This window comes from Pithys albifrons, chromosome 24, assembly GCF_047495875.1.
Source record: "Pithys albifrons albifrons isolate INPA30051 chromosome 24, PitAlb_v1, whole genome shotgun sequence".
Classification (NCBI taxonomy): Eukaryota; Metazoa; Chordata; class Aves; order Passeriformes; family Thamnophilidae; genus Pithys; species Pithys albifrons.
Window position 1 is genome coordinate 7,730,537 of NC_092481.1, and position 21,248 is coordinate 7,751,784.

General features: G+C 43.9%; 1 protein-coding gene across 1 annotated transcript in view; it reads left to right on the forward strand.

Moving 5' to 3' along the window:
* MAN1C1 (mannosidase alpha class 1C member 1) overlaps nucleotides 1-21,248 on the forward strand; it is a 62,942-nt gene that overhangs the window by 11,989 nt on the left and 29,705 nt on the right. Inside the window, exon 3 of the mRNA XM_071576512.1 lies at nucleotides 9,055-9,151. Coding sequence (XP_071432613.1) covers nucleotides 9,055-9,151 — 97 coding nt within the window. The remainder of the gene's footprint in view (nucleotides 1-9,054; nucleotides 9,152-21,248) is intronic.

A 21,248-nucleotide genomic window follows, 5' to 3' on the forward strand; every position in this document is an offset into this window, starting at 1 on the left:
AGGTCCTGAAGTAGAAAGAGTGAGATCAGTGCACTGAGCTGCTGAGTGAACCTGTGAGGTGCTAAGTTTTCCTTCTGAAGTGGAAGGAGTCCATTTGTATCTTACAGTGTGGGTTCTGTCCAGAGCTGTGATTTCCTTTTTCAGGTTTAAGGGTCTGTTCATTCTGTTCAGGTTGGTGTTAACCAGGGTTGTACCTCAAGCCGTGGTGTGAATTGGTTCTGTTTCTCCCCCTGGCTCCTACTCTGACTTAGCAGCTCTGTATCACTTGTGTTCCAGAGCATCTTGCTACATCCCAGGCTGAGAAATATCTTCCCCAAAAGAGGATGTGGCGATTGTGAGGCTGGGCTTCACTTTTTATATCTAAAAATGCCTTGGAAATGTGTCTTTGGCTGAACTAGAGCCCTTCAACTGTCCAGCTTTGGCTGCTGGAGCCTCAGACAGAGCGCTGACCTGGTGCATCCTGGTTTCCATAACTGTATCACAGTGACTGTCAGGATATTTCTGCTCTGGCTGAAGAAGGCTTTATTTACTTGTCTCAGGTTGGCTCCATGGCACATTTACAAATGAGACTCTGGTCCCTGTTCAGTGTTTAACCTCCATACCCACTGAGGACCACTGCCATGGTCTCACACCCAAGGCTCAGGAGTATAAAGCCTCTTATCTTCTCTGTTTTGTTTCTTTTCATTATTGATCTGTCTGAAATCTGTCCCACAGGTTGTCAAACAGACAAGCCTAATAGGTTCTAGAGACTTTTTTCCTATTATTACACTTGAAAAAGTAAAGCAAAATGTTTCCACACTCTTTTGTTCTTTTCTTCCATCTCCTTTCAGTCTGCCCATTTTGGGTTACTTATGGCTACAGATCCTTTTACAGCATCCTCTTGGGCTGCAGCTCTCCAGAAATGAGATTCTTGTGCAGATGGTATCTGTAGGGAAAGAGAAAATTACTTGTCTTGTCATAATGCAGATCTGTAAAAACAATCTTGCTTAGTCTTGTGTTTCCTTCCACCTTCCCATTTAGCATGGGGATATTATGGAGAGGAACTGATGGATTCTGGCCTGAGTGTTTGACTGTTGTCCATCACTCATGTGGAATGCTGGTCACTTCTAAGGAGAATTTGTAGTCTGTGTGTAATTAGGGATTTACAAAGACCGTGTGCTGTACATGCTTGAAGGGACATAGCTGAAATGTAAGAGCCCTCAAGGCAGCCTATGGGTGTTTGACAGTGCCCAAAATCTTAAGAGCTCAGGGAATTTCCTGCGTGATTTGTGCTGCAGGCACAAAACTGCAGAGGGGGCTTGGAGGTGACATTTGAAGGAGCATAATTACTAGATAAGTAATTGTTTCCCACTTTCTTTCCTCAAAATGTGCTGGAATGAAACAGTAGTTACTAGCAAAAGCTAGACTGTCCAACCTGGAGTTAAAAGCACTTGAAACATCTAAATAACAGTGTCACACAGTGGGTGCTGGTGGCTTTCTGGGTCTTCCTGCTGTCCTGTGTTTCTGCACCCCCAGAGTAGCTGAGGAGTTGTGTGTTTGACAGACACCTCCTAATGTACAACTTTGTTATCAAGAGTCACCTTGTGAAGTGAACCAGTGCATTGGGATGTAAATGATTTGTGACACCACAGCACTGTGGGGACAGTATCTGCTTGATGTGCCTCTGTGTGTATTTGGGTGTGGGGTTCCTTCTCGCTGGTGCAGCACATCCCATAATTCCTGTAACTAGGGGGCATGGGAAAGCATAGCACAGTGTGATGTAGTTTGGTATATTTTAATATTTTTAAGTATCTAATATTATTTTATAGTATTCCAATATTTCACAAAAAGGGATTGAATTCTGGTTTTTCATTGTTCACATTCTGGTACCTTCCAACACATTCTGGTACCTTTTACTTTGAAAGCACTTTTAAGTGCTACAGATATATACTCACAGCTGCAATTTCCATTTACAAAATCTGTTTTGGGTAGGAAATCTGGCTGCAGGGAAGCCATAACCAGGATTAAGTTCAAATTCTGTACCATATATACATTGGAAAAAACCCCAGTGTTTTGTAAGCACCTTAAATTTCTTCCCTGATTTCCTCATGTTGCTGAAAGAGCTACTTCTGCCTTCATTCTGTGGTAATGACAAGAGATATCATAACTATTCCTGTGGTTTTAAGCCTGTCTGTGTTGAAGTGTCACCTCTTCAATTTCTAGTTTTTCCTGTATCTCACTGTTCCCTTTCTATATGTTTCCTGGCACAACATCTTCACTTTGGTCTCCATCACACACTTAGACTTGCCCTTCGACACTGACCCCAGTTTTTTTTGCAGCATCCCAGGTTACCTTTGGGTTGTCAGTCTGTGGAAGAAATCTCCTCTCAGATTCAGTAGGGTCAGTTCCCCTGGCTGAGACTGCAAACTGGACACCAGGGGTTGCCTTTTCATGCCAGTTCTCTAAACCTCATGACAGCAAGTGCCTGAGTACCAAAGGTAGGACAGAGAGAATCTTTACTGGTTTTACTGCTGGATTTGCTGTGCAGTGTCAGCCTGGTCGTGCTCTGGAATACCCTGTGTCTGATCAGCTCTAGAGGCTGGCAGGAGTCAGGAAGCTGAGAGCATTTGGATACCTGGGAACACAAATACCTTTTATTTCTCTTAGATTTTCCCCCAAGCTTTGGTTCTGGGAAGCGAAAGAGCAGAGACCACAGCTTTTCTGTCTCTCCACTAAATCACTCAGTGCTTTGGTCTAGACTTGCAAATTTGTTCTCAAAACCATTGTTGTCCTCTTCCAGTCCAGCATCTCATTACAGGGCTAACTGCAAAATCAGCTGCTCTTGCTGACATGTTTCCTGATTTAGATGCAGCTGGATCCAGCTGGGTCTTAGTGCCTGAGATAGCCCTATCAAAGGATTTTATTTTTTTTCCCCTCTTGACACAGTTAAATCTAGTTGCATTAGGAATTTAATTAGGTGTTTGTTTAATTGTAGTTTGAGCTGGTTTTTCTCCCATTCAGCTTTTCTAGCAGGGACTGTGTGTCAAGGAGATTCTTGAGTTCTATTTCTGTCCTTGTCACTAACACTAACGACCTTGGACTACTCTGTACTGGGTTTTTTTGTGTTCCCTCAGTGCAAGTCAGGCTTCCAGTCCTGCTTTTTGCCTGATCGTGGTGGGGAGTGAGTGCTTACCTCTGCAGATCTGAGCTGGACTGTCTGTCTGGGAACAACAAGCAGAATGTAAAACTTTTTTTTGATTGTAACTTGCTGGAAAGTGACTTGTGTCTGGATGGAGGGTGATTTCTTCTATCTTCATTAAGAATTCCTCTGTTGTTCTAGTGATGGGGATCAGTTTTCTGAGCAATGAGCTGTCATGTCTTTGGCTGTTGTGCAAGAGAGAGTGAGCTGTGATAGCAACTGATGGCATAAAAACCACCCGTGCCAGTTTGTGAGCAAGCTGTCAGGGCTTTGCCAGAAAAAATTTGAAGCAAAGCCCCACTTACCTGTTGCTTGAATTACTGTTATATTTACTTCTAGATAAAGCTGCTTGTAGCAAGTAATTCACAGTCTCTGTCTTACTGTCTTAACACTGAACTCTCAGCTGAACTCTCAGTCAGTAGCCTGGCAGGGTTTGGAATTTTAGATTAGAATCCATTAGGAAGAGCTGGAGCACAAGGGAGTTCTTTGCTCAGGCTGGTGCTTTAGGTGTGGAAACATGAGCCTTTATCTTGTGGTTAAGGAAAACTTGAGCAGAACATTGCACAAAATGGTTCTGGGTCTGCAAGATCATTGGATGAAAGAATATTGAATGATAGAATCATGGAATGGTTTGGGTTGGAAGAGACCTGAAAGATCATCCAGTTCTGCCTCTTGCCACTGTCCCAAGTTGCTCCAAGCCCTGTCCAACCTGGCCTGGAACACTTCCAGGGAGGGGCAGCCTCAGCTGCTCTGGGCAGTGTGATTCACCAGGTGAGCTCAGCCCCACAGTGTCTGATGCACATTGATTGTTTCTCTGTGTTGTGCCCAGTGCTTTGAGAAGAAGGGGCTGAGGTCTGTGTTGTAGAGGGATGAGCTGAGGCACAGGGTAGTGACAGTTGTCCAAAGGATGTCCAAGAGTCAAGAATGGAACTAGAGAGGAAATGCCTGTCCTGCTGGAGTCAGGATTGTGTTCACACAGCTTTGCCAGGGCTTTCATTTGGTAGTGACTGACTCAGGTTTTACCCCCAGTCACCCTTTGCCATCCATTAGAAGAAGAATGATATTTAATTTAAAGTGAGGTGACGTTAGGTTAACACTTCCCAAGGTGAGTCTCTCATGATTGTCAGTTGTTTGAAGGCCAATTAAGTGAAAATCTCAGAATTTCCTCAGTGTTTTATTCACAGACTGGAGCTAGCATAGCTCCTGGAAAACAGGCAGGTTGGCCAGAGTGTCTTTAAATTGCTCAAGTTCCTGTTGGGATCTATTGGATTTACTGTAATCTTTAATTATAAAGTGTAATTACTTTAGAATGGATTATCAGTGCTGGTGTCTGTCTCTGTGAGTTGCTTGGTAACGTCTCTTGTGCTGCAGCACTGTCTGTTCTGCAGGGCCAGGCTTTTAAACCCACCAAGGAAAAGCCTCTGGATCTCAGTGCCTGCTTAGATGGAACGTCTCAATCAGCTGAGTTAACACACAGCCTTTTGTTATTGTTTTGCTGTTACATAAAAGCATTACTGAGGACAGTGTCCCAAAGAAGTAACCTGAGTAGCTGCTCAGCTCTCTATTAAAAGATTTTCAAGTAAATTCCAGCCTTTTTGTATCATTCTGCCATGGTGTTTGTATGGCCATTTATAGCTCAACGTGATAATATTAAAAACAGCAACACATAATAAATATGATGCTGTTTCATCACCTTTCCTGCAGTCAGTCCTGAATTATACAAGTTTATGCAAGTCTGATTAGGAAAAAATGCATCCATTATTCCAAATATAAATGGCTTATCCCAGTGTGTTCAGGCAGACTTTTTCTTCTGCCTGCAACACTGACAGTCAGTTCCTCTTTTTCTCTGCATCTTGTCATCTGGCAAATTGTTTTTGACACAGCTGGGGAAAATATATGGCATTATATTGCAGCTTAAAAATCCAAACTGGTACGGGATTATTTTGGGGTAGCAAGAAAGTTAAAGGTGGGAAAGAGCAGATCCTGAGTTTGAAAGTGATGAGACAACTAACTGCCTCCAACTGCAAAGAAAGGAAGAGAGATGGGAAAAAACACATTAGGAATACAATGGGGAAAGAAATATTTCAAATTACACTCATGCCCCCCCTCCTTTTTTTCAACCCAAAATGGAAATTTCTTAGGTACTTGGTAGTGAAGTGTTTGAGGGGGAGTTGAGAGGAGGCTACAGAGCCACAGAAATGGTTATCTTGTGAAGATAATGCTTTCTGTAATGTTCCTTGGAAGTACTTGAAAGGGGCTGATTGGTTGGTATATTTAGATTTCATCTTTTAAGTATTTACTAATTATCCCAGTGTAGATGGATAAAACTAATCAAATAGCTATTTGGAAATCTTCCTTATTAACAAAAGGAGGGCAGAGGGCAAGTGATAGTGGGGAGGTGGTGTCCCCTCCCCTCCTCCTTTTCTCTCATCTCTCTGCATTTTGCAAGTTTGTAAACTCAGAGATTTTGAGTGGGTAAGTTATTAAATGTTCCAAAGATTTGCACATCTCTTCAAAGTGAAAACACTTCCCTGGTCAAGTTTTTATCCCAAAACCTGTTTCATCATTACCTGGATTGCAGAATTCACTGAATGCCTTTTTGTTCTGCTGCTGCCTGTATGAGACATGGGGACCTGGAAGCCAGATCTTTTCGGGGTTTGGATGGACCAAAGCACAAGGAAAGATAATGGCCTAAATAATGAAAGTGATAATGCAGGTTTTCAGAATTCAGTTTTGTTATTGTAGTTGATTTTAATATATAATTGTCTGCCTGGGCTGCTGAAACTCTCAAAAGTAACAAATTGCTTACAGCTTATAGAAAAGAAAGAGCAACTGACAAATTAAATTATAAATTTCGAAGTTTCTGCTATAAATCAGCTGAGAGCCAGAGTAATTGGAATATCAGGGCCAAATAGATAATTATCTGTGGGATGGCAGTTGGCTCACTGCTAAGAGCAAAATCTAAAATTATGGATCTATTTCCATAATTTTTGTGGTTCAGGTGGCATTTTTCAAATCTACAATGGCACAATGTTAACACTGATGTATTGTGATGTGTCATGACCAGAATGGCATAAAATAACCTTTGTGCCTCATCAGAAACCTGCCTGAAACACCTCACATTCCCCTCCTGCACCTCTCAGCTCCAGCCCCTTCCCTTTTGGAATCTGAAAGCTCCCATAAATGTCGAGTCCCCACTTTTAGAAACTTGATGAATCTCTTCAGTGGTTTGGAAGTTGAGCTGCTAAATTTGGACTGGAGAGACAGCTGCAGGGAGCCAGAATGGGCAGGATGGTGCAGATGCTTTTGGCTCTTAAACTTTTCCAGTTGCTGCTTTTGAACCCATCTTTAGAGAGAAGAAAGCTTGATCTTGGAAAATGAGAGGGGCCGTGTTGTACAACTTGCCTCCCAAATATACAGGGTTTAAATGCAGCAAGCTGATTTTTTTCACATAAAGAAAAACTGGCAGTTTGATGAGACAGCATATCCATTCTCATCCATCCTCTGTGCCCGTGATTATCAGCTCAGGATAACACAGAGAAGGAGAGTTTAAGCCACCACAGCCAGTGCAGCCTAAGAAATAATTTTTAGGGGAACATTCTGCACCACCGTGACAAATGCAGCTTAAATGGCTGAATAGGCAAATGAAGAATAAATGTGTTTATTCAAACAGTGCTTGGAGTCCTGTGTGAAGTGGGTCACTCTGGGGAGCCCGTCAGGCCTCAGGCCATCCATCCTTGTGTGGGAGACAGGAGGAGATTTCCCTTGTAGGATATAAGAGACTGTTAAGGGAAACCCAGGGCAGTGTTCCATCACCTCTCTGTGCTTGAGGTGCTGGGGAACTTTGGGTTACAGGAGCCATCTGAGCCAGTGTGGGAGAGATGCCTGGGTTTGGAAACTTTGGACCTTCTGGAGTGAAGAGGTTAAAAAGGTGGAGGGAAGGACATAACTTTAAATTCCATACTCAGCTTAAAATGAGGCTGATTTAGAATGACAATGCTAGGAGTTTTAGGCAAAAAAAATAGAGTAATTTCCACATCCTCTCCACATCCAGGCTCTGTGTGCCAGAAGGGTGGGTCCTCCTTCCTCAGCTCTGATTTAGAAGAGGAGTGAACCCAGGAGATTGCCTTGCTGTTTCCTTTTCGTGCAGGAGCCCTGCTGTGGGAATGCTGTCCTTATGGAAACACCATCTTTCCTGCAGTGAACTTCAGGATCACACTCTGAGACATGAAAGCATTTGCTCTGTGCTCTCTGGGAGAGGCCAGTCCCTCAAAGATTCGCCCTGTTACGTTAACGAAGAATGAGAACTTCCCCTTTAGAATCTGCTGCCACTGGAAAAAACATCCAGATATTCAGCAAAAATCAAGTAAACACCCTGAGTCATATGTTTGAGACGTGGTCAAGGGGATTTTGTGGAGGATTTCTTCCCCACCCCAGGACATTATTTGGTTTCCTCGGAGCAGAGCACTCCACTGACTAATTCATCCCACACTGAGTTTTTAAAACCGAAGTTGACTTTGTTTGTTTGTCCAACATTCCATCTCCTGGTGATGTCGGAGTCTGAGCGTTATCAACCAGTCCAGCAAATGTTTATCCAGCTCTATGAAACTTTATTTTGGAAGCCTGATGTTTAAAAAGGAGGGGGGGAATCTGGTGATGTGGCTTTCTGGGGATTGTGCTAATTAATGAGGATACTGCCAGAGGCTTGTGATACTGGGCTTGTGAAACACAGAGCTGGAGGGAAGAGTAAGAGCTGAAATGACAGTAGAAATTTCTAACCAAAGTGAACTGCACATTCTGAGATAAAGCAGCAAAGGCAGACACAAGACAGGGCACTCTGTGGAGGAGGAACCATTTGTTTTTAACTGTCATTTTCTCTCAAAAGTCTGGTTCAAGTGAAGTGTTTTAGACAACTCTTATCTTTGGTGAGCTCAGCAGAGAATATTGTTGATTCTCTGAAGCTGCTTTCTTCCCCTCTGTTATCTTTTTTGCAGGGATGGAGTCAAAGAATGTCCAGGTCACTGCAACGCTGGGGCTGGAACTGCTCAGAGCCAGGCTGGGTGGGTTATAAAAGGCAGCTTTATTTCAGGCACTTGTTAGAAGCTGACAAGTCCCAGTCTCTCCCAGATGAAGAAAGGTTACTTGTAGGTTTAATTTTTCCTACCAGCTGGAGCCAAAGGGGCAGGAGGACAGAAGAGGCTGTGCTGGTGTGTGTGTGTGTTGGAACTTGCACAAACTTGCCTTGCAGTCCTCAGGGGAAGGTTAATGTGCTGGGTCTGGGCAGTTCACGTGTCCCAAAAGGAATTGTTTGAGTTGGAAGGGGTTGCTCAGAAATCACCCAGCCCATGTGCAGAACTCTCCTAAGGATGGACTTTAGAGTTTTGAGAGAAGATATCAAAATGTCATGGATTTCCCCTTTATGAATCTATTCTGTTAATTAATAGAAAGAAAGCTTCTGTGCAGTCCTTAAGAGCAATTTCTTCCTGTACTTAGGGATAGATCACCTGTAGCCTTACCATTTTAATACCCTTCACGAAATACTGATATTCCCTGAAAAAGGGCAGAAAGTCAGAGATCTTTCTACAACTTCCCCTGGTTTGGAGAGCTGAGGGGAAAAGTGGACTCTTGGTGTGTTGGATACTGTACTACTTCTAAGATGTGCCAGTCCCAAGTTCTGGAATGATGAATTAGAGACTTCATCAAACTTTTGGTTGCAGCCCCATTCATGGTGTTCAGTGTGAATGAAGATTCTCTAATTAACGGGCCATTGGTTGGTGGGTTTAGCAATAAATGGGAAACTCCCATTCCTTCCAGAGCTGAGGTTCAGAAAACTTTCTGTCCTGTTAAGTGTTTTTGTTCAATTTTTCTCTTCACAGATGATGAAATTTGCTTGGGATAACTACAAGCAATATGCACTTGGAAAAAACGAGCTGCGCCCACTGACTAAGAATGGCCACATTGGAAACATGTTTGGTGAGTTCAGACTCAATTTGAGTGCAATTTCATTGCTTTTTTTAAAGGTCACCTGTTCATGTCAGTTCCTCTTTCTGCAGTGCAGTGAGGTCTCTGTAACAGCTTTGATCTCTTTCCTCTTTCCATTTGTTTGAAGCAAGACTTTGAACCCATCTCGTAGAGGTGACCTACCCGTATCCTGTTGCTGGGAATCTCATTCCTACAGGCATCTCTCAGTCCCAGCCTGTGTCACCTCTCTACATATCTAGCACCAAATGTGTCTGCAGACAGTGCTAAAAGGAAAGTGTCTTTATTTAAACCCGAAGTCAGGTGTCTTCTGACACCATCAGCCTGGAGAAGAGAAGCTTCAGGGTGGCTTTCCAGTACTTGAGGAGGCTACCAGAAAGATGGAGAGAGACTATTTACAAGGGCCTGGAGTGCCAGGACAAGAGGGAGTGGCTTCACACTGAGAGAGAGTGGGTTTAAATGGATATGAGGAAAAAATTCTTCCCTGTGAGGGTGGTGAGGCCCTGGGAGAAGTTGCCCAGAGAAGCTGTGGAAATGTCCAAGGCCAGGCTGGACAGTGCTTGGAGCAGCCTGATCTAGTGGAAGGTGTCCCTGCCCATGGCAGAGGGTGGACTAGATGGTCTTTAAGGTCTCTTCCAACCCAAACCCTTTTGGGATTCTGGGATGGGCAAAACTTTGCAGAGTAGCAGCTCCCTTTGGCCTCTGGACTGCTCAGGTGGCCCTGATGAAGAAGGCAGAGGAAGGGCTTGGCTTTTTGCCCAGGGAGAAATCCTGGTGTTCTGCTTGTGGTGCCACCATCAAGCCCTTTTATTGCCCCAGATGAGGGACGAGCCTCTTCAGTTCCTCAGAAGTATCAGAGGGTTACTCACATCTGGTTGTGCAATACTGGGATGCAAGAAAGCCACGTTAATGATTGTGGGGTATCTGGAGGAAGCAGTTTTGGAAATGGGCTGGAACTGTGTGTGACAGTTTGGCTTTGTCAGGAGCTTTGGTTCGACTTGGTTTGTCCTTTGTTTTTCTCTTTCAACACCTTCCAGCAACACCCAGGTTTCTTACTTGAGAATTAAGTTCAGCACTAAGTTAAGCATTTTGCAGCTTTTCCATTCTGGCAAGCTTGTCAAAATTCCTCAAGGAGCGTGCCAGTAAACAGACAAAAATATTGAAAGCTCTAAAATGCATTTATCATGCTAAAACAATTGACAGTACTTATGCTTGTTTGTAGCATGCCTGTGAGCACTGTCAAGGAAAAGGCTTTGGAGCACAAGGATTTGCAGACAATTGCAGAAAAGATGCTACATGGTACATTTCAGCTTTTTAATAGGCTTTTCCTCCTTTTAACTGTGGCTGGTGAAGAAGGGCAGCATTAGGCAATGCCTTGCTGCAGCCCTGTATCCCTCTTGCCTTCAGAGACTTTCAGAAAACAGGCCACTGTTGCCCTTCGTTGTTGCCCGTTCCCCCTCCTGTCACATCTTGCATGTTTTTATTCCAAACTACAGAGTTAATGGAGGCAAAACGGGTGCTCTCCAGGCTGGAGTTGTCAATATTAAGCTGAGATTTCTCTGCAGCTGCTTCCATGTGGGAGGGAGGAACCTCTTCGGGGCTGTTTTCAAGTACGTTTGTGCGCATGAGAAGCAATCAAGTTCTTGAAGGGTGATCCATTTTGCTGTTGTGGATGTGATGCTCACTCGTAGCCTTCAGTTTAGCACGTCCCCCTGGGGAAAGTGAGGGAGCTGCTCTGTATCAAAAATTCAAGTAGAAATAAAAGTAAACATTCACCTTCTGCTCCTACGTAGCACAGCTTCTCCAAACAGCCATGAGGTGCATCCCTTCCCAACATGTTCCTGCCCAGGTGGCAGGAAAACTCTTGTATCCCCAAATTAGTTACTCTCCTTGCTCCTCTGCCTTGGAAGGTGGCAGCGTACCTGGAAATTCAACTTGCTCACTTCCCAGATGATTTCTAAGCTGCTATACCTGCTGCAGACAGCATCCCACTCACTTGGACCTTGATCTGGTGACTTGCTTCTTGTGTTCCTACTTGTGATTGATGTTCTCCAGATCCTGTTTCTAGGGCATCAATTTCATCAAGACTCTCACACATTCTGGATGTAGTTTATTTGTACAGAGCTCCTCTGATTGCTGTCATTTATAATCACTGCAGCTTGAGAGGCTTTTCCTTAAACCCACAAGCTGTGCTTCCTTTATAAGCATTAATTATTCATCTGTGATGCTTGTGATAAGATGGGCCATGCTAAACATCCCAGACCATGCCCTCCAGTGAGGTAAATATGTTTCAGACTTTAGCATGTGTGATGATTTCCCTGGAAAATATGCCATGGAAATGGGCAAAGCACTCTACCAGGGTGGAAGGGTGATTTCTGCTGGAATAAAACCTATGCCACAAGATTCCAGTGGGGATGGTTGCACAACTGGGGGTTTTCAGAATTGTCTGCAAGATTTTCCTCTGCACTTAAAGTAACTCAAGGAAAACCTGCAGAATATCAGGCCACTGGTTGAATCAGGCTCAAAACATGCTTTTTAAGGAAGATTTAAGAAAAATTACACCACTGAGCTTGTGGCTTGTGGCCAAGGGTAAGGCTAGAGATCTGCAGGTATGTATTCTGTCCCAGTGCTGATCTAGTTGTTTTAACCCCTCTCAACCATTTCAGCATTCCTGTCATTGGTGCTGTAAGCATTAAATTTAGTGATGTTTGCAGAGCATGCTGAATTCCTTGGAGTGAGGCTGCTGGAGAGGGCAACTGTATTATGTAGCACAGCACTTGAAATGCACCTGTCACTGTGATATCCAGTAGTAGAGAGCTGAATTTTTATTCTGCCTGCTCCCCAGGTCTGTCATAGCCACTTATTTTTCTGACAAAATGTTTTTAAAATCCTGTTAGCTTTACAGAGTTTCTGTAGCTATGGGAGAGTGAGCTGGCATCTATTTCTGCTCATGCATCATCTGGATTGTCAGTTACATTTTGATTGCACAGTCTTTTAACAATGATAAGGTAAGAAGCCTGATTTTCAGATATCTCCTGAAGTGTGCAGCACTGGCAGCAGAGGAGAATCTTTCTTTGACTTATAACCTGAGCCAGTTTTCCCTGAAATAAGTGACAGCAAGTAAATATGGAACCTTGGTGTGTTGTCAGACATTTTTCACCACCTAAATGCACGTTGCTATATTAATTTCATTTTAAAAATAGCAGTCCTTAATTAGGTTTCCCCCCTTTTTACCCTCTTTCCTGACTTGAAATCACACATAAAATTATGGATTGCCTCATTGCAATCTGTAGCTTTGTCTGATGTGGCAACTGTCACATCCAGGGCACAGCCAGGTCACCACGAGCGGGTGACAAAGCTCTGACAGCAGCTGAATCTGAAAGATGAGAGATGCTTAGACCTCACCCTTGAGTAGGGCCCTCGTGTTGCTCCCCATGTGATTGCTCAGTGTCAGGGAGGTATGTACAGGATGGAGAAATTTTCAGAAAAGTCTGTGTCTGCTTTGGCTGTGTTTGTGTACTCAGCCCCAGCTTTGGCCTGAGCTGTTCCCACCGTTTGGAAGTCAGGAGGTCGTTGGTCTCAGTTGCCTGGAAATGGTGCTGTTTTGTCTCTCCAGGAGAGGAGAGGGGTCGAAATGGCCGGGGAGGAAAAGCAGTGACCACATGAATATGCACAGAGGCCTCTGGAAAGGGCCAAGGTGATTGTCCTGAGATCCAGAGCCCTTCAGGTTTGTTCTCCCTGGCAAATGCAGTGCAATCCCACCAGACTTTGTCACTGCCCTGTGACACTGTGACCTGCCAGGCTCAGGTCTGGATGGGAATTCGAGGAACGTCTTCCCACTGGATTTAACACCACCAGACTCCTGTCACAGCAGCTTTTAACAGCACCTGCTCTGTGACTGTCATCTCTGGTGCTGGGCCCAGCTGGAACCAAACAGCTCCATGTCCCAGGATCAGTGCCTTCAACCATCCAGTCTTGCCAGCTGAGCCAGATGTTTTCCAAACAGCTGCTTCTTCATCACTGATTTATCTGGGAAACCATGGAGCAGGCAGGAAATGTGCCCACCTCAACTAGAAGCAACAGGAGTTGGTGTATGAATATATGACATAGAAAAAGTAGTTGGATAAAAATAGTAATTCAGCAACATTCCAACTGCCAGGAGGAAATGGTAACCTCCAATTGTACAATCACTTGCTGCAGTTTTTCTCTTCTGTCTATAAGTCTTTTTCTGTGATTACAAAACCCTAAAGTGTCCTTTTATGTGATTAAAATAATAATAACAGCAACAGCAATAATAATAGTAGTAATAATAACAATAATTAATAATAATAATCATAAAAAAGAAGAAGAAGAAATAATTGCTCTCCTAATTTGTATGCTGAATTATTCCTGCTGCCTATTGCTCATGACATAACATGGTTGGCTCCACAGGCTCTTTAAAGAGAAATGTATATTGTAATGAAGATGTTTCTGGTACTCTGTTGCTCCCTGGCATCATCATCTTTTTTTTTTTATGTATAATGTTAGCCAGTTGAATATTATTTTCAGGAGGGCATTTTGAGTTGACTTTGGCTTTTGCTGTCACTGAGACCTGTAGCAACAAACTTATTTCCTGTCAGCAGGAAGCAGTGAATCAGGATATCCTCCAAATACCAAACTCATCACAGACTGGCTGTGTGATTTATGTTGGAACTGATATTAATCCCTCTTGTGGGTTTTTTCCCCTGTTTTGACCTGACAGAGATTACTCCCTGCAGACCCCAGGGTTGCCATTAATACTTCAGGAGACCTGTTCCCACTCTGCTCTCACCTTGGCTCATGCTGGGAATGGTGGCTTCCTTTAAATGTGTTGTTCCAAGGGTTGGCTCAAACATCAGGGCTCCACTGAACCCTAAACATCACACAGAGATTTAAGCTTATTACAGTGGCTCAGCTGACAGGGAGCAACTTGTAAGGTTGAAATACTCATTTTAAAAGCTTAAACAGAATAAATGCAATGTCTCTAAAGTGGCCAATGGCCTTCTGCAAACTCCTTTGCTACAAACCCCTTGTTTGGGGGGTGAGCAGAGCAGCAATTATTGGAAAAACTTCATTTGAACAGAATAGATTTGCATCTTAGAAAACAAATAGCTGAGAAGGAGAATTGAGTGGAGAACAGCCTTGGCCTGAGATGCAGAGCCCAGATGCATATTCAGGGTCTCTCAGTGTTCAGCCCTGGAGATGTGAGGGTAGCTGTGAAGGCTGGACAGTGTGGTTTGGTCTGGACCTGTCCTTGGCAGGAAGCTGGGCAAGCTTCACATTATCTCCATGCAAATCCCTTCCTCGTGAGCTTCGTGAACTCTCCATTGACCCTGAACAGAGTTGTGAGTTTAATGAGGCCTAAAAAATAGGAGTGAGCATCTTGGGATTTGTCAGAACTACTTTGCACAGCAAAACGGAGGAGAAGGAAACGAAACAAAAAATAGGAAAACAGCCATTAAAATAGCAAATGAAAGCAGGAAAAGAAAGAAAATTGTGTTGAATTGTGATTGGAGAGTGTTCTGTGGGGCCTCTTTAAGTTGCTGAGGAGTGCAACATGCAGTGGCGTGGAGGAAGCCACATGTGAGCAGTCCCATGACCACCCAGACGGAACAAGGAGGCTGTAGCTGGTGTTTTATTCTTTCTTTATGATTCTGAGGTTTGTATTTCAAAATACAGTGAGCTTGTCTTTAGGAATTTTTCTCCTTTTTTTACAATTTTTTTCTTTAAGCACCCCATTATGGGTGTTGTCTGTGCCTCATTCTGGACACTAATTATGTGGAAATAATTGCCTAATCTTCAGCGATATTGAGCGTATGATTAAAAGGCAGCCAGCTGAGAGTGGGTGTTGTTGGACTGCTCACAGATTTGTCTCTGCCTTACGGAGGCTTTGGTGGCAACTTCACAGCAAAAGCTGAGTTGGAGGTTTGGCACTTCCAACTGGCTTGAACAAACATCCGGCACCTCCTTCAGGGACCTCAATGGGCTGCTCTGTGTCTGGGGAATCAAAGAGATGAGTGGTGTTGGATGGGGCTGGAGCAGCCTGGGCTGTGGGATGGAGTCGCTGACAATGGCAGGGGGTGGAACAAGATGAGCTTTAAGGTCCCTTCCAACCTAAACCATTCTGTGATTCTGTGGGGAGTTCAACACCAGACTTGCAGCTCCTGAGTGCACAGATGCCTCTGCTTTGGTCAGAATGTTCCTTTCGGGAATGCTGAGGGCCAGTTGTCTTCTGACCACCTCTTGCAATCAGATGCTTTACAATATATCTGCCAGAATCAGGGAACTTTTAAGGCTGGAAAAGACCTCTAAGATGATTAAGTTCAGCTGTTGCCCCAGCAGCACCACCACACTCAGCATTATCTGTGCCCTCAGGTGCCCCTTCCACACGTTTTGAGCACTTCCAGGGACTGCGGTTGCACCACTGTCCTGGACATGCTGCTCCTACTCTTTCTATGAGGAGATTTACCCTGATGTTCAATCTAAACCTCCCCTGGTGCAACTTGAGGCCGTTTCCTCTTCTCCTGTCACTTGTTTCCTGGGAACAGAGCCCAACTCCCACCCTTGGGCTCCTTTCCTTGAGGGGGGGAGGTTGCAGACACAAACCCACCTGCACTACCACAAACTACCTAAAAAACTGGAGCAAGTTAAGAATATATAAAATATATACTTTTAGCTATGCCTTTTGATGTTGGAAATATCTTTAGACTTCTCAGTTTCTTACCTCTCTGTATTTGGCTTTCTCTTGTTTATTCAGAGGATATGGGGAGCTAGAAACTGTGTGGCAAAAAAACCCACTTTGTTTTTAATTCACTTGATTTCCACTCTTGAAACTTCTGAAGAGATCAGGCAGCACTGATTTTGCTGTGGTAGATTTCACATTTAGAACTTAAATGCTTTATCACATCATTTTGTGCTGCTGCTGAAGCTTTTTTATACCCTCATAATGTATCTCATTGTATATTCATCTGGATTAATGTTAGATTTTGAAAATTTTCTACTCAGCTACAGGAGATCACATTTCAAAGGGCTCCTGATACAGAATTCCCGTCTCTATAATTTCTCCAGGTACTTTTTGTTTTTTTCATATGTGGTGCCTTTTGGGGCCAGAGAATTTCCTTATCTCACTTTATCAGTAGGTTTAACATCATCCCACAGGATGTCAACTTTCAGATTTGTCACTGGTTTTCAGGCTGGATCTGTGTGCTCTGAATGTTATGGTAGGCATTTGTCATTCAAAGACCTTTATGCTTTTAAAAAATACTTCCTTTCAGCCTCTCAGGATTGTTCTTGTCTCTAGAGAGGGTTTTTTGGAAGTTCAAGAAAATCCCTTAGCCTTTGCTTGAGGCATCAGAGTGAAAAAACGTGGAAGATTTTTTTTGGACTTACTAAAATTGTTCCTCCTTCTTCTGATGTTTTATTCTTTAAAATCCCACTGCACCCTAACACACTTTATATGCAGCTTCCAAAATGGAAAAAAAAAAGCTCAGTGAGGAAAATGAAGGTGTTTCAAGAGAAAGTTCTAAAGGCAGAGGTTATTTCCTTCAAATTTCAATATACCCAAAATATACTTCTCTGATACAAACATGCAATTAAGAACACCTAAGTTAGGCCTGTTTCCTGCCATGGTGCTTTTATCTGAATACATGACTACATTGGGATATCATTTCCTCACAGCCAGAGGGTGGGAAAGCACAAATTGTGTGAGTTCTGAAGTACAGTGTGGTCCAGGATCACAGCATTGCAGTGATGGTCTCCACAGCCTTGATTTCTCGGTTTCATCTTGATTTCCAAACTCCAATCTGTGCTGTGTTCTGCAAGCAAGAGCAGATCACCCAGGAAAAAAAGAAACTGAGGATCAAGTTTTTCCCCTGCGTGAGTGCAGAGAACTTTTGTGGACTTCTCCACGGCCTTCTCAGGCATCTGGAAGCGGAAATCGCCGTCAGGCCTTAAAATTGACACCTTTTCACTAGGCTGAAGATTCCTTCTCTTTTGGCAGGCTCCGTGCTGGTTGCTGTGGGAACCAGCAGGTTTAATTTCCTGATTTCTGTGCATATCCCAAACTGTAACTGTGCTGTTCCCTGTTACTACGGTAGCTTTGGGGGGTGCAGGGAATCGAGCCATCAGAAAGCATTTTATGCTTCCCTCAGAATGACTCTTGCATCTCCAAGGGGCATCTTGATGAGGCTCTTTGGAGGCCTGTGCTGCTCATTCATCTTTGTGTGTAACAACAGAATACAAAAGTAACAGCCAGAGGTCATTTAGTCCTTCCCTTCCAAGGCACCCTGAGGCTCCCCCGCTGTTGCAAAGTCCTGGCAAACATTCTGCTTCAGTGCTTTACAGCTTTAGAGCTTGTGCTGGTCTCTGACCCCTCTCTCCTGTGGAGAGTTAAGCTGTGGCTTCTTGGCCTTTTCTCATGGATGTGGAGAATGATTTCTCCATCTTATTCTTTGCAGCATCTCTCTGTGCCTTTGCAAAATGTTGTCAAGTTTCCTTCAGTCTCCTCAAGACTGAGCAACCCCAGACCTTCCCATCTTTAATTGTAGGTCACGTTCTGTGCCCTCCTTCTCACAGATGTTGCCTCCCTCTGGAGTCTCCAGATGAGCCAAATGCTGCCTGAAGTGGGACTGTGTGAAGAGTGGATAGCAGGGCCCCTTTGTTATGTGTGACACGTGTTACTGCTCATCCTGGGGTGGTTTGCTTCTTTTGCAACATTACAACCGTGTTGATCTGACTGAATTCCTGATGCTCTGCAGCCTCGGTATCATTTTTAGCCAAGTACTGCTCTAACCATTTATTCCTTATGCTTCATGGTTTGTTGTGCTTCCCTCGGGGTGAAATGCATTGTGTGTCCTTATTGAATTGCACCCCGGTTGTTTCAGACTATTTTCCCAGGTTGCTGAGATTATTTTGATATCTAATCCTGTCAAGCAACATACTGGAGAGCATTTGGAGGCTTTCAGCTGGGTCTTGTTGGTGTGACTTCAACAGTATGGGAGAGAAAAGGAAGAATATGGACAGATGGTCCCAAGTGACAGAGTTACCACAGCTTAATGTGTTCCTGCTCATCAGCTGAGACATGGTAATGGACCATTTGCATTCTCCTGATCCACTGCATTCACAAATAAATTGCATTTAAATTCCTTCATCGTGTATTGTTAGGGTTCCAAGCTCAGCTCATGGAATGCTCAGCAGGTGCCCAGGCCAGCAGTTCCATACTGAACAGCACAATTAATCCTATTAATTTATTTTGAGGCAAAGGATAGTTTTGTTCTTTCATCTCTGAATTCTGCAGTTGCACCTGGGCTTGTGTTAAGAATCAGATCATTTCTGGGAACACGCTCTGGGAGGTGATGTTTGCTTGTCTGGACTGTCGATAAAACCACGTCAGGGATGAGCAGTTTTATAACCCAAACCCAAATGTGGTGTCTGTTCTGCAAAGCCCATCCAGAGCAGATTTGCTGAGGGGAAAAACGCTGTCAGGAGTTACAGGCAGCATCTCTGCTGTGCTGTCATAATGCATCTGCCACAGCACTTTTTGGGAAGTGTGTTTAGCAGATGGAAGGGCACCTTCTTTCTAATTATTATAACGAAGCATCTCTCCTTTGAATTCTAAGGTGAATTAGTAGTCTCTGCTCATTAACTGCTACCTGTGTCTCTCAGAGGACATGGGTAATAGTTGCAGGTAGGACATGTGTCTTTGTTTTAATGGGCCTGTTGGGCCCCCTCACATTGAATGATGCAAGTCCTCAAGTATGTGAAGGAGCAAGAAACAGTATACAATAATTACCTTTACCCACTCTAAAATTAATTTCAAACATCTGGAAGAGGAGGCACCAGCAGTATTTTGCCCTACCAGTATCACTGCTGTTGTCTTCTGCTAAACCTTCTTGAACTGGTCCTCCCAGAATTACTCCTTGCTTGTCAAATTACCCATCTTTGGCAGAAGTAATTACATCTGTGTCACTGACATCTGAGCCCCCTTGCCCAAAAACAGGAGAAAACCTTTTCCCAAGGAGCATTTGAATGATGATCACTTCCAGCATTCTGCTGAGCTTTCTGTAGCCAACGTAGTCTCCCTGCAGTAGAGTCTGTGTGTCATGGGAGATAGACTGGGTACATGTGGAGAGTGGATTTGCAGCATCTCCTCTGCATCAGGGGTTGTGTTCCTGAGGCTCAGTCAAACCAGTTCCTCCTCTATGACAGTTTCATATGGAAACAGTTTGAGCAGAGCTCCAGGAGATTTGGAGTCATGCAGTGACAGACCAGTGCCTGTTGTTGGAGGATCACTAAATGATGAAAGATGGTTGGGCAAACTGGCGAAAAGAGGATTAAACTGGGGAGCTGCTGCCATGTATTAAATGCTTAAGAATCAGTTGGCAATAGGTGCTTATCATGTGTCTTCTTTCCCCTTTCTGAAGGAAGTAACTATCTGAAGGGCTGTTGCTGTGACAAGCAATTCATTTTTATGCTGAACACCTTTCTTTTCTTTTTTTCCAGTTCATAATAAGAATATTACTAACCTGTTCCCACCAGCCCACTCTCCTCCAGACTCTGCCTTCTTTGCCACATTCCTAAATGAGCATGAGCACTCTTTTTCTGTCTCTCTCCCATCACTGATTCAGGGGAGAGCTGCCACTGCCAGTTCAGTTTGAATGTTAGGCTTAATTCTTCAGGGGAAATTGATATTTGAAAAACATGAGTAATTTGTAATCCAAAAAAGTGATTTCTTCCCCAGCTGGAACACATTCTGTATTAAATTTGATCATAGCAGCTTAAAAGCCAACACTTCAAGATGCTCCTCTGTGCTGCCAGATTTACCTAGAAACTGTGCAGGCCATATGCTGACACTGTTGTGTGGTGCAGGTGGAACTGGCACTCGTTATCACTGCCTGGGAACTTCTGTTGATCACTCTTGTTGACAACGAAAACCAGACTGAGCTGTCTTGTGGGCCAGATGTTTGGGTGATTTCCCTAATGCCAGTTTTCAAAATTCCTTTCTTTTAGGTAGGAAGCTCATCCTTGTTTGGCAGATGGATTTTTTCAAGGCTGTATTACCTTTTAGTCTGATGTGCTGTAGGTTCTGCTTCTTTCAAACCACGTGCTCCAAGATTAGTTGCTCTCCTGTTCCTGAGCATCTCTTCAGGGAATGATCAGCATTTTGACCTTTCCTTAGATGGGACAAGTATGACCTCATCCACCCTACAGTGCACAGGACTAGGGTTTGAGTTGATTTAAGTGTGAAGCTTATGGTGCTTGGCATGGTCTTGAGGGATATCCTGCATGGAATTCTATTGGGTCCACTGAGTATTTCTTCCAGAACTACTTCCAGAACTTACTTCCAGAAAATTCACATTCCAGGATCAGGTAATTGATAGCAGGAGAGATTGGTAGCCTCTTGCTAGCCTGAAAAGCAGGGCCATCATCCTGTCAGCTACCAGGGTCCAGTCTATCAGGAACCTTGAAATGGAAGAGATCAGATGTGGCAAGAAAGCTGCAGTCAAGGTGTGTTCAGGTGTGATGGAAGCTGGTTTGCTGGATCCAGGGGAGGCTTGGCACAGCTTGAGACCTTCCTGGGTGGCTGCTCACAGCTGGGGTGGGCAGGGGGTAGGGACAGAGCTGCCCATGGCCCGCTGGAGGCCAAGGGCTCTGTCAGCTGAGGTTCCCTGTGCCTCAGGGGAGCACCGGTGGGGTGCAGAGAATTTAACAGGTGACCTTTTGACCAATACCTTGAAAGGAGAGTGAGGAAGATTAGTATGAAGAAGATGGGAAAATAACCTTGGCTATGAAGTGTTTTCTGATGCAGTTTCTGAGGTTTAGGTGCAGTGGTTTATTTGGAAAGCAAGAAAAATGAGGTAGCTCCAAAGCCAATGGACTTTTTTTATTTTTTCAGTCTGCAGGAGAATGTGCTGATAAAAAAAGAAATAGATCTTTTCTAATTCTTGGACTACTTCTTTGTCCCCTTCATCTCACTCTTTTGCTGCCTTGTTGTTCATGTGTAATTTATTTAGTTTACTTTAAATAAAGGGATTGAAGTTGCTCTGTGTTACAGCTCTCAGGTTCACAGACAAAA